This window comes from Triticum dicoccoides, chromosome 1B, assembly GCF_002162155.2.
Source record: "Triticum dicoccoides isolate Atlit2015 ecotype Zavitan chromosome 1B, WEW_v2.0, whole genome shotgun sequence".
Taxonomy (NCBI): Eukaryota; Viridiplantae; Streptophyta; class Magnoliopsida; order Poales; family Poaceae; genus Triticum; species Triticum dicoccoides.
In genome coordinates, this window is record NC_041381.1 from 435,819,267 (window position 1) to 435,833,060 (window position 13,794).

Here is a 13,794-nt window from a genome sequence, read left to right on the forward strand (position 1 = left end):
AAATACTCCGCACTAAGCAGAGATACTACCTGTGCACCCAAAACCCTTAAACCTAAATCTTTTTTGAGAGTCCACCATACCTACCTATGGATTGAGTAAGATCCTTCAAGTAAGTTGTCATCGATGCAAAAAGGCAATAAAAATTGCTTCTAAAAGTGTAAGATCATTTACTGTAAGGTAAAATTGAGCGTTGTATGAACTTGTGATGGTGAAGAATAAAAGTGACAGACTGCATAATAAAGGTTGCCATCACAAGGGGCAATATAACGTGACGTTCTCTTGCACTAAGGGGTTGATCATACAAACAAAAAGCGCATGACAACCTCTGCTTCCCTGTGCGAAGGGCCTATCTTTTACTTTCACGTATTTCCTTTCATGCAAGAGTCAAAGTTTTCTCTCTATTCTTTTTATTTTTCTCCTTTGGCAAGCATCATGTGGTGAGGAAAGATCTAGGCACATATATCCAGTTGAATATGGGTAGCATGAGTTATTATTGTTGACATCACCCTTGAGGTGAATGCGTTGGGAGGCAAAACTATAAGCCCCTATCTTTCTATGTGTCTGGTTCAAATGTTTTGCTCATGTGTACGCGGTGAGTGTTAGCAATCATAGAAGACTAAATGATGGTTGAGTATGTGGACTTGCCTTAGAGGCTCCGATACGTGACCCTTCCTGAAAAGATGATGAATTGTAGTTGCAAAATTGACTAAACATAGTTTGTTGGTTTCCAATGAAGTTTATGCTTTATACTTCGATGTTGTGATGAATTGTCACTTGTTCATGAGAAGTATATGATAAAAGTTCTGTGATAAAAGTTTTATGTTAAAGTTTATTGCTGTTATAATAAGTTGCATGATGCTGCTATGTCCGTATTTTTGTTTTTATTGACACCTCTCTCTCTCTAAGCATGTGGACATGTTTTTTGATTTCGGTTTTCGCTTGAGGGCAAGCGAGGTCTAAGCTTGGGGGAGTTGATATGTCCATTTTGCATCATGTTTTCATACTGTTATTTATGTTGTTTTTATTGTATAATAATGCTTTTTGGAGTAATTCTAATGCCTTTTCTCTCATAATATGCAAGGTATACACAAAGGGGGAGAATTCTGGCAGTTAGAAATCTGGACCTGAAAAAGCTACGTCAAGCTACCTATTCTGCACAACTCCAAATGAGCTTAAACTCCACGAGGATTTTTTATGGAATATTTAAGAATTACTGAAGCAAATAAGTACCAGAGAGGGGCCACCAGGTGCGCACAACCCACCTGGGCGCGCCTGGAGGCCCAGGCGTGCGCTGGTGGGTGATGCCCTTCTCGGCCCACCTCCGGTGCCCATCTTCTGGTATATAAGTCATTTTGACCTAAAATAATTGAGGAGGGCACTTTCGGGACGAAGCGCCGACCTGTCGAGGCGGAACTTGGGCAGGAGCACTTTTGCCCTCCGGCGGAGCGATTCCGTCGGGGGAATTTCCCTCCCGAAGGGGGAAATCATCATCATCATCATCACCAACAACTCTTCCATCTTGGGGAGGGCTATCTTCATCAACATATTCAATATCACCAACTCCTCTCAAACCCTAGTTCATCTCTTGTGCTCAATCTTTGTACTGGAACTATAGATTGGTGCCTGTGTGTGACTAGTAGTGTTGATTACATCTTGTAGTTGATTACTATATGGTTTATTTGGTGGAAGATTGTATGTTCAGATCCATTATGCTATTTAATACCCCTCTGATCTTGAGCATGATTATCATTTGTGAGTAGTTACTTTCATTCTTGAGGTCACAGGAGAAATCATGTTGCAAGTAATCATGTGAACTTGATATGTGTTCGATATTTTGATGATACGTATGGTGTCATTCTCTTAGTGGTGTCATGCGAACGTTGACTACATGACACTTCACCATATTTGGGCCTAAGGGAATGCATTGTGGAGTAGTTATTAGATGATGGGTTGCGAGAGTGACAGAAGCTTAAACCCCAGTTTATGCACTATTCTGTAAGGGACCGATTGAATCCAAAAGTTTAATGCTATGGTTAGAATTTATTCTTAATACTTTTCTCGTAGCCCCGGATGCTTGCGAGAGGGTTAATCATAAGTAGGAGGTTTGTTCAAGTAAGAATAACACCTAAGCACCGGTCCACCCACATACCAAATTATCAAAATAGCGAACACGAATTAAGCCAACATGATGAAAGCGACTAGATGAAATTCCCGTGTACCCTCAAGAACACTTTGCTTATCATAAGAGACCGTTTTGGCCTGTCCTTTGCCTCAAAAGGATTGGGCTACCTTGCTGCACTTTTGTTACTACTATCGTTACTTTCCCGTTACAATTTATCTTGCTATCAAACTACTCCGCTACTTACAATTTTAGTACTTGTAGACATTACCTTGCTGAAAACCACTTGTCATTTCCTTCTTCTCCTCGTTGGGTTCGACACTCTTACTTATCGAAAATGCTATAATTGACCCCATATATTTGTGGGTCATCACGCATCAATACCAACAAGAACAAGTTTCTTGGCAGATTTTGAAAAGTTTTTGATCTGTCTACCAAATCATTCATTCAAACTTTTAGATGTGGAATTCAGATTAAGGAAAATTTTAATAACCTCCAAACCAGCATAGAGGCAGAACATCCAAAAAACAAATGATCAATTTTTTCATCTTGCCCACAATACACACAGTTTTGTTACCTTTCCAACCTCTTACCAAACTATTATCTCTAGTCAAGATACTTTTTCTGGCCATAAGCCACACACAGATTTTAATCTTAGAGGGATTTTAATTTGCCACACGAATTTACGTGGGAAATCACAAGCAACTTTGGTCAGATAAAGATACAGGGATCTGACAATGGATTTCCTGTTAGTGGTAAGCGTCCATTTTATTTGATCTTTACCTCCATACATTTTAGTTTCCTCACATCTCGTTTTAATTACACAAATATAAAGATTCACCATATATAGATCTTCTTAATGAAAAACCATCCCAACCTTTTTCAATAGCATCAGCTACACAGATGTTATGATCAAAACTGATAAGTATAATCTAGGGTAAGCTAGCTTTTAGAGGTTTATCACCTACCCACCAATCTCCCAAAAACCTAGTATTTCTACCATCACCAAGGATTTTTTTACAATGCTGATGAAAAATATCCTTAATCTTCAACAAAATGGACCCAGAGTGGGAATCCCCCATTTTAGGCTTATTTACAAAAATGCAATTACCATTCACATATTTGCTAAGCAAGATATCTTGCCAGGGTCATTTTCAGTCTATATTTCTGAAACAATTTTGCAAGGAGAGCTTTATTCATAAGCTCTAGAATATGGATTCGTAAGGCTCTTTGATCATTTGGCTCACAAGAGGTTTTCCAGATGACTAGGTGATATCTTTTATTATCCTCGTGTGCTTGCCAAACTAATCTGCTCTAAAAAAGCAAACTTCTTAATCCCCACTGGAAGGTGATAAAATGGCGTCCTGTATAATGGAATGTTACTCAAGAAGTACTAAACCAGGGTGACCCTACCAGCAATATTAACTACTCTCCCTTGCCAGCAAGCTCAACTTTTCTCGATCTTATTAGTCACCCCATTTCGAGTGTTTGTTTTTAAGTCTAATATTGGAAATGGGGACTCTCCAATATTTCAGGGGAATATCAGCCAACTTATAACCTACAGGTGAAGATCCCCTAGTAAGTGTGAGCTTTATGAATACCATCCCCAAATAGATTATGGAAAAAAATTCTCAGACCAAACATTTGTTCAAAAGCATTCAAAATAAACTTCATTATTTTGCATAGTTTTCATCATCTTGTAAAAGCAAGATTGTGTCATCAGTATCCTGTAACATATTTACCACTTATGCACATTTCCGCAACACATCCCTTTTACAAAGTTATTTTACTTAGCTTTATCCATGATAATGGCCAGAGCATCAACAACTAGATCAAAAAATAAAGGGGAGAGAGAGCATCCCCTTGACTCAATCCTTTGCGAGCTTTAAAATAAGGTCCAATTGTGTCATTCACTTTGACCCCAAGACGACCCCCTCTCGTAGTGTGCATGATTAAGTCACACCATTTATCAGGGAGGTTTCTTAATTTCAACATTTGATAAACAAAAGGCCACTTAATTTTGTCATAAGACTTTTCAAAGTGTACTTTAAAGAGCAAAGCATTTTGTTTCTTATGATGAATAAATTTTAAAGCTTCATGCAACACCAAAACACCTTCCATAATGTATCTATCCTTGATAAAGTAGTCTGAGTATTAGAGATAATGGGGGTGGAACCACTCTAGTAGGTATGTTCATCAGAACCTTAGTAATAATTTTGAAACTAACATTCAGTAAACATACATGACTGAATTTTTGGATTTGTTTGGCATCCCAGGTTCTGGGGACTAAATTGATCATACCATAATAAAGTATAGCAAAAGAACCCCACTATGAAAATCATCAAGTAGGGTTTTCAAAACTCACTTGACAACTTCCTAGAAATACTGATAAAAATTAGCATGAAGACCATCACGACCGGAGCTCTTGTTTTTCCCCATCTGTAATATTACAGTTTGTAATTCTTCCATGGTGAAAAGTTCTATAAGTTTTAAAGCCTCCTGAATATTCAAATAAATATTTGATTCTCTTGCATGCCCAAAAAGTTTTTTTTATAAAATTATGTGATATATGTAAGTAATTATTTCTCACCCTCGATCACCCCTTCATTTTGCTCTAAAGAAACATTCTTATTTTTTCCCTTCTGTCGTAAACATTGGCGTGGTAATATCTAGTGTTTATCTCCTTATTTTTATATCTCTACAACCATTTCAATTCGTCTTGTTTCAAAATCTTGCCTAATTGATCTCTGAGTTCTTTTCATTCAGTTCTATCATGGGCAGTTAAACCGTTTATCTCAACATTTCTAACATGGTTCATATTTTTTTTCCACAATAGTATTTTTTCTAGAATTACTGTAAGGGAGACCCCTACAATATAATTGGTGCAACAAACCCAAATTGTAAGTACTGTGCCTTCAACTTGGGTGGGTGGGAAAGCAACAGTCCCTTTCCACCACTAGACCATGCCTTAGTCATTTTTCTATAGCTGTCATCAGCACTTTTATTCCATCCTCTACTTCTGAGGACTCTTAACCCATGTTGCCATTTATCTATGTTAGAACCTTCATAATTATAAATCCACATGTTAGTAACAAACTCTTTAAAACCATCCCTCGACATCCATGAGTTCTCAAATCTAAAGATAGGTTGAGTACAATGGGAACCAGTATCTAAAATCAGAGGAGTGTGGTTACACCCCCTTTCCAAAGCTAGGAGGATAGACAAAGGATAGTGTTCTTCCCAATTAGGACACATGAGAGCTCTATCTAATATTTCATATGTAGGATCAACAAGGTTATTAGCCCAAGTGAACCTTCTCCCATTAAGAGGAAGTTCCCTCAACCCAGCATGTTCAATAATAGCATTAAAATAAAACTCCAATGATTAGTTTCATTAGGTTTGTTTTTTCTCATAACTATTTCTAATGATATTAAATTCCCCACCCATCATGCATGGTAGGGGTTTATCATGATATACCATGGATAATTCTGCTAAGAGAGTAGCTTTACCATCTACTTGAGCATCTCCATAGACAGAATCAAGTTTTGGTGGAATTTAGTTGTCCTATCAAAAAGTGAGACCCTAACAAAATAGATCCCAATTTCTACTTGTGTCACATCAACACAGGTCACCATTCATACCCACCCAAATCCATCCCGATTTGCCTCTAGGAGAAGATCAGATTCAAATGAATTTTTCCCTCCACACAAATTACGCAGTTCATTTTTTGTGTAATCAGATTTATTAGTTCCTTGTAAACCAACAAATCTAGGTTTTCTCTTTAATATCAACTCTCTTAGAAACCTCTTTTTAGTGTCTTGTTAAACCCCCCTCACATTCCAAAACACACCTATCATCTTTGAAAGGAAACTATGATTTGTTCTTCTCCTTTTTTAGTCCACCAATGGAGACAGTGTGCTTCATACAGCTAATTGCTGATGAGCCACACTCCTTTTTTCTCCCATTAGAATATTTTTTTAATGATCATGATACTCATCTTCCACTTTAGCATCTGAATGACCATTGTCAAAACAAAGCTCAGTGAAATCAGTATCCCAGTATCAATACGACCCGGGGAACTAGGATTTTATTTTCTTTCTCATTAATGATATTTTGAAATAAAAGTCTTTCCTGACTTGTTCCATATAATCAATGATCTTTAGGTTATGCTCAACCATATCTATGGAGCAGCCCAGGTCTATGCCAACCATGTCACACATATGTAAAACAGAAGCTTTCTCTTTATCAAGGGGTGAATTGGAATCATTGCCATAGTCATTTTTATTTGCAACTCTTTTCTTGGCCAAGTCTTCAATTCTGACATCTCGACTTCCTTCAGCCCAGTACATCTTGTGGGAGGACCAACCCTTTCCTTTTCTAACATCTCATCACCTTGATCACTCTAAGCTTTAACCATTTTAGCACCGAAAGATTCCATAGACTCTTGATCGCCATTGTAATCCACAAGCTCCACATACACATCACTATCTTTAGCTTTTATCCTAGCTGTTATCAATGTCAAGGTCCTCATCAACTAAATCTGCAAGCTCCTGATCTCTAGATTCTCTTTGCTCAATCTTTTGGATTGATTCCTCAAGCCTGTGTTGTTGGATCTTAATCATTATTTCCAGTTTCTTCTTGTCACTTTCTAGATCAACCATTTTCTTCTCTCCAACAACCCTGAAAGCAGTTGTATGTCTTTGTCTTCTTCCATCTGTTGGACATGGTAATAACCATCTCAAAATCACTTTCAGTCTTTTTCCTGTCACCCAGGCCAATAATCTGATTGCTCTTCTTGAGCATGAACTCCTCAATTTTCCTCTTCAGTTTCTCAAATTATCTCAAATTGAGCTAATTAAGGCAACCCAAAGAAATAACCTCTCTGTCAGCATCATTGCCAATTTTGCTCTTGAACCATTGGATGTGATGTTGAGTGTTGATGTAGGTATTTTTTGTCTCACTAGAATATTTTGATTTTGGATCATATGGTCTTGTGTTGTATGCCTGAATTGTTGTTGTTGGTGATTTGTGTAAATAAGTTGCTGCTAGAAATTTGCATTATACGGGCGGCTATACTAGCAGGGAAGAATTACTCCTGGCTGATGGGTATGGGCGAAAATATTCCTTGTGACGGGTATGAGGATGGATAATGGGCAAAACTGTGCTTGGTAGGTACAGAAAAAAGAGGCTTTACCTGATGGAGCAATTATCTGTTGCCATCTTAAGTACCAAATACTCACAACTGGAGCGAGTAAATAAGAAAGAAAAAAAGAGAGGTGGTTTCTTCTGAAAATAACCGATGGACTAATGTTTAGGTGTCTTTTTTTGTCCGTTAGGGTTTGTGTCCTACTGAGAAAGGTGAGGTGATGGCGGCTCTGTGAAGATGGAATGATGCTCTCCTCGCCTAGCCCCGTCTCGACGGTTCGTCTAGCATCGTCAGATGGCACATGTACTTGTGTCTCCGACGGATCTCGTGGGATTCGTTCAGCGTTTATCTTCGATGGATACGCTTGGATCCGGTCTTCATTCATCCGCGTCCTTGTGTTTGCAGGATTGGATCCTTGTGATCTACGTTCTCTTCATCGGGGAGGTTGTTGCTCTGGTGTACTTGTCTGGGACCTTAGCACGGCGATTTTTCGACTGTCTACTACAATAAGGTTTGCCCAGCTTCGATGAGGGAAAGGCGATGACGATGACATGCCTTCAACTCGATCTAGTAAATTTAGTCGTTGCTAGGTAGTGTACGGACCTGGATGTAATTTTTCACTTCTGGTGTTCTCTATGTTCTCGAAAGAGAAAAAAGAAATCGCTGTACTGAAATGGGTAAATTTGTCATCCGGGTACAGAAATGACATGGAAATTTTGGCTTAGCCACCTCGCGTGCCTACGCAAAGACGAGGTAACGCGCTTCTCCGTCTGGCCCACTTCGCACGCCCGGTAGCCGGGCCCGGAAACGCGAAGGCGGCCAGAAAGTATACTGAAAAGAGGCCCGTTAAAGAAGAAGAAGAAGAAAAAAATAAATAAAAAGAGCAACGGAAATTAAACTTGGCACAGCCGAGCCGGAGGAAGGCGCACGCACCCACCTCACTCTCCCACTCAAGTACACACTCCTCGCTGCTCGCTCTCCTCTCTGACGGACGGCAGAGTGGGCGAAGAGGAAGAAGAAGCCGCCGGAAGACAGGGAGAGAGGGAGGAGGGGAGGGAGATCTGCGCGGGGGAGGAGAGGAGAGGCAGCGATGGGGTGCGCGGCATCCAAGGTGGAGCAGGAGGACACGGTGCGGCGCTGCAAGGAGCGCCGGCGCAACATCAAGGACGCCGTCGCCGCGCGCCAGCTGCTCGCCTCGGCGCACGCCGACTACCTCCGCTCCCTCCGCATCACGGCCGCCGCGCTCTCCCGCTTCGCGCAGGGCCACTCGTCGCTCACCGTCTCCCACCACACCGCGCCCGTCCTCCTCACCACCGCCGCGCCGCCGGCCCTGCACGCGCCCGCGCCCGCCGCCACGTCCTCCGTCGCCTCGTCCTCGCTGCCGCCCCCCACGCCGCTCCCTCGCCACCAGCCGCCGCCACCGCCGCCGCCCCAGCAGCAGCCTCAGCCGCAGCCGCAGGCGGCCGCCGCTGCGCTCAGGGTCGACATGGATCCGAGGATGCGGCGGCTCAAGGTGCCGCACATCCTGTCGGACTCGAGCGTCGCGTCGTCGTTCCGGAAGCCGCCGGTGGTGGGGACGCCCTCCTCCTCGTCGGCCTGGGACTGGGAGAACTTCTACCCGCCGTCGCCGCCCGACTCCGAGTTCTTCGACCGCCGCAAGACCGATCTCGAGGAGGCAAACCGCCTCCGCGAGCTCGACGACGAGGCCAAGGCCCGGGGCTACCCCCAGCGCCGCCACGACCACCTCAAAGAAGAGGACGAGGTCGACGACAGCCATGGAGAAGACGAGGAGGAGACGGAGAGGGAGGATATGCATTGCGGCGGATGGGAGGACGAGGAAGACCACTACGCGTCGACGACCACGTCGGAGACCAGATCAGAGGAAGGCGAGGTGGGGAATAGATCCGAGTGCGGGTTCGCGGCCAGATCGGAGTATGGCGGGACAGCGCCGTCCGAGTACGCCGCCGTGCCAATGCAGCTGAGGAGGGCCGAGAGGTCAGAGGTCGGAGACTCCTTCTCCACGGTCACGGGGGCGACCGAGATGCGGATGGTGGTGCGCCACCGCACGCTCTCAGAGATCGTCGCGGCCATCGAGGAGTACTTCGTCAAGGCGGCCGACGCGGGCGACAACGTGTCGGAGCTCCTGGAGGCCAGCCGCGCACAGCTCGACCGCAACTTCCAGCAACTTAAAAGTAATCGCCATTACACGAATTGCGCCCCAGAATGCTATTTTCTCCAAGTGCTTTAGGATTTTTTTAACAAAGATGCAATGCTTTCTTGCCCAAATGGTGACAATGCTTTAGCATTTTGGCTTAATCTGATTTCTCCTTTCGCAGAGACGGTGTACCACTCCAACAGCGTGCTATCAGCACTGGCGTCGACATGGACTTCAAAGCCGCCATTGGCTGTGCGCTACAAGCTGGACACCAATTCACTGGAGATGGGATCAATGGAAGGGAAGAGCCATGGGTCAACACTGGAGCGGCTCTTGGCCTGGGAAAAGAAGCTATATGAGGAGGTCAAGGTAATTTTACTATCCATCTCGAGGCCATTGGTGACTGTTAATTATACTTTCAAGTTAACAGTTGAGTACATTGCTCAAATTGGTATTGCCTTGCTGTATAAAAATTGTCAGTTAAGCAGTTAAAACTATGCTATGACTGTTAGTTATGATTCATTAGTTGTCGATGGAACATGCTGAAACTATTCAGGGGCTCCACCTGTGAATGATCCAACTATGTTGCTAGAGGATATTAGCTGATGTTTTCGGTCATCAACAAATTTCAAATTCTTCCACCAGGAACTCTTTATGATAAAGCAAATAAATGAGTATATAATGCTAGAATAAGATGTGCGTCGTCTGTATTTAACCCATGGTCAAGGATGAAGTGAAACTAGTGGTTGCACCATGAAGAGAGCTCTATCTCTTGGAGGTTGTAGGATTCTGGTAGGTACAAATAAATTATAGAAAACAAATGACTAGACATTGTTTCTGTTTTGCTAGATTGGGTGACACCTCTCTAGATTTGAAGTTGGTGTCTTGATACAATTTAATGTATAGCAGTGCTCCCTTTTGTTCAGCAATTGTGGAAGAAGAATCTGATCCTGTTGCAGAAAGCTTCTTTAGAGAGGCCCTGCACTTTCCTCCTTTGGAACAGCTGGAGCATTGGCCTGATAGTTTTAGCTGCTTTCAGCAAAGGCAGCAGTGATACATGCCATTAGATCTCCTAACCACACATTCGTATTTTCCTCCCTTCCTTTATGCTCTGTTTTTGTCTAAACTACTCATCCTTTGAGATTCTTTACTTTATAGTGTACAAAGGTCTCCAAACCTTGAGAAATTGTCTTTAATGTACATAATATATCTGATAATGCTGGGCACGAGAAAGTTCCTAGGCTGGGGCATTGCCTTTTGCTGCTATAGAAACCACTACAACATTTATATTGGATAAGTTTAGTGACGCCAAATAGTGTTCATTTGGTTTCCTTAGTTTGGGATAGAATGTGATTCCTTTAAAGTTATTGCACTGCACTTGTTTTTCTTCTTGCATATGTATGCTAAACAGTTTATCGAACCCAACTGTTCAGATATTAAAGCGTATATGCATTTATTTGAACTTCTGCAGGCTAGAGAGAGCGTTAAGATTGAGCATGAGAAGAAGCTTTCTACCCTGCAAAGCTTGGAATACAGAGGGAGGGACAGTGCCAAGCTGGACAAGACCAAGGCCTCCATAAACAAGCTGCAATCACTGATCGTTGTTACGTCGCAAGCTGCCACTACCACATCCTCAGCCATCGTCAGCGTCCGCGACAATGAGCTCGCGCCACAGCTTGTCGAGCTTTGTTTCGCGTAAGTTGTGTCCCTTGTTCCGAAACCCCTGATTCCAGATCTTGTGATGCTGCCAGGAAGCACTACTTAACTGTTTCTGAATTTTGACATGCAGGTTGCTGAGCATGTGGAGGTCCATGAACTACTTCCACGAGACACAGAATGAGATCGTTCAACAAGTGCGCGGTCTGGTGGACAACTCCATGGCCGAGTCAACGTCCGACCTTCACAGGCTTGCGACGCGTGATCTCGAGGCCGCAGTCTCGGCATGGCACTCCAACTTCAACCGGCTCATCAAGTATCAGCGTGAATACATCCGTTCTCTGTATGGCTGGCTGAAGCTTACACTCTTCCAAGTGGACAGCATTACCCCACAGGAGGCCCACGCGTCACTCATCTCACGCGAGCTGACCACCTTCTGCGACGAGTGGAAGCAGGCATTGGACCGGCTTCCCGACGCGGTGGCTTCGGAGGCCATCAAGAGCTTCGTGAATGTCATCCATGTCATCTACACCAAGCAGGCAGAAGAGATGAAGATCAAGAAGCGGACCGAGGCGTACTCAAAGGAGCTGGAGAAGAAGACCAACTCGCTGAGGGCCATCGAGAAGAAGTACTACCAGTCGTACTCGATGGTAGGCCTTGGCCTCCCTGGCAGCGGGCGTGACGGCATCGAAGGCCACTCGTTCGACGCCCGCGATCCTCTCTCCGAGAAGAAGACCGAGATCGCCCAGTGTCGCCGGAAGGTGGAGGATGAGATAACGAGGCATGCCAAGGCTGTGGAGGTGACAAGGTCCATGACACTGAACAACATCCAGACTGGCCTGCCAGGAATGTTCCAGGCCATAGCCGGCTTCTCGGGCACGGTCGTCGAGGCCCTCGATGTGGTCTGCCGGCGAGCCGGATCGGTGCGGTAGGATGTCAGACCCCATAAGAACATCATTTTGGTGTGTCTCTGTCTCTTTGGGTGGTATGTTGATCTATATAGGGAAAATGCGATATATATATATATATATATATAGTTAAGATAAAGCTTAGGGATGAAACGTGGGGAGAAGGCTTCCCTGGCTGGTTTTGCCTTTGTTTGGGGATTGATCATTTTGGTTGTAGATAATGATTTTGCCCAGGAATCGCCGCTCATCTTCTTTCCTCCCTTTCTGGGTTGTGTGAAGGAGGAAGACATGTAATGTACAGGCCCTGTGGCCACCTTGTCGCGCTCTAATGGCCAAGTTTACGCTTGCTCTTCTCTCTCGCAACTTAAAATCTATGCTCATGTCTGTAGCTAAGTTTTTTTTTTTGAGGTAGCACGTAGCTAAGCTCTATTGTTTGAAGTGATTCAGAGTTGTTGGGAGAAAGAATTCCCAAGCCTGAAGTCTGAAGTGAAAGCAGATGCTGTGTTTTCCCGGTGGTGGGCGCTGCTGTCCCTTCATCTTTTCTGTTGTCTCGCTGCCTGCCTGGATGCAGGACGTCTTACGTTGGTTTTTTGCTGCCCCATTTCGGTCCACCGCAGTTAATTGCCCTGCTGCTGCTGCTGCTGCTGCTTCCATTGTGTAAAACCGACATGTCCTCTGCTGGAACATGTGCTCTCCTCGCCATACGCTCTGTGCAAGGATACTGTCTCTTGACTTCTGGGCTCCCAGTTCGGCCAGGTGGCGACGCACCGTTTGGAGTTTCCGACAACAGGAACTAATAATAAGCCGTTTCCTTCCTGCGTTCCAAGCTTGTACTCTAGTAGTATGATCCTGACGGTTTCACCATGAAGCAGTGCCAGCCAAATGCTGCGTCCTCTTCGGCTCCGTTTGCCCAATGACATGGCTTCATTGATTCACGGCGGCCTGCGTTTCTGTGGGTGGGAGTGAAGGTGCAGCCGCAAGGCTGTCAGTTTGGACCTATCCTGCGGTTAGTTGGGCACAGCACGGCAATGCTACAAGGACGCACGTTGGCATGCAATGCAATGCAACCTTTTCCTCTCTGAAAGGGGCACGGAAAAGTGGTTGGCGCCATGTTCGTCCCCAGGAGCGGCCGGCGCCATGATTCCGGTTCACACCGCCTGCTGGGTTTTGTTTTCTCTCGTTTTCTCCCTTAAGCGGCGATGCTGGACTGTTTGATGGCAGGGAATGGGGAAAAATAATCTGACCATTGGCATTAGAATCATCGACACGTGCATCTGGGCATGAACATATATGCCCTTCTTCTTCCTCCTTGTGACCCCGGCTGCCGGCTGGTGCTATTCAAGTTGGAGATGGACCGAGCTAGGTTCCAAAAACCCTTGGTGCTGGATGGATGGATGGAGAATCTGGGAATAAAGAGCCCTAGTTTGTAGGTGGTGGTCTGGTCTGGTGGAGCTGGGCTATGGACCAGACAGCGGCTAGGCAGCTAGAGGGGCGGGGAGCTTCTATTCTTCGACGGGCAAGGATAAGAGGGTGGTTGGATACAAGGGACTATTGTTAGTCTGACTAAAAATAGTCTTTTTTAGAGGCTAAAGTTCCAAGCACGCTTGACTAAAGAAAGGCTAGGACTAGTCTTTAGGCTAAAATCTTGAGGCTAAAGTTCCAAGGCCTGCCAAGGCTGTCGCTAGTGCCTCCCAGTCGTGGTGGCTCCTTTCCTCCTTTTATTTACTGTGCCTCTGCCTCTAGCTCTAGCTCTAGGACGGTGAGTGTGCTTCACTAGCATAGAGATAAGACCGAATGACCGCCCCCCCCC

At 44.5% G+C, this 13,794-nt stretch overlaps 1 protein-coding gene across 1 annotated transcript; it reads left to right on the forward strand.

The window, feature by feature from the left end:
- The first annotated feature begins 8,174 nt into the window (after positions 1-8,174).
- LOC119339641 (protein ROLLING AND ERECT LEAF 2-like) lies at positions 8,175-12,339 on the forward strand. The gene is made up of 4 exons (XM_037611619.1): positions 8,175-9,457; positions 9,602-9,789; positions 10,892-11,115; positions 11,210-12,339. The coding sequence occupies exons 1-4, from the start codon at positions 8,356-8,358 to the stop codon at positions 12,006-12,008; spliced, it is 2,313 nt and encodes a 770-aa protein (XP_037467516.1). The 5' UTR covers positions 8,175-8,355; the 3' UTR covers positions 12,009-12,339.
- The last annotated feature ends 1,455 nt before the right edge of the window (positions 12,340-13,794 follow it).

What these genes read in the sequence shown, in the direction of transcription:
- LOC119339641 (XM_037611619.1), top strand. Translation starts at nt 8,356, where the DNA reads ATGGGGTGCGCGGCATCCAAGGTGGAGCAGGAGGACACGGTGCGGCGC. An exon ending in CAACTTCCAGCAACTTAAAA is followed by an intron (nt 9,458 to 9,601) that starts GTAATCGCCATT and finishes CTCCTTTCGCAG; the next exon opens with AGACGGTGTACCACTCCAAC. An exon ending in AGCTATATGAGGAGGTCAAG is followed by an intron (nt 9,790 to 10,891) that starts GTAATTTTACTA and finishes GAACTTCTGCAG; the next exon opens with GCTAGAGAGAGCGTTAAGAT.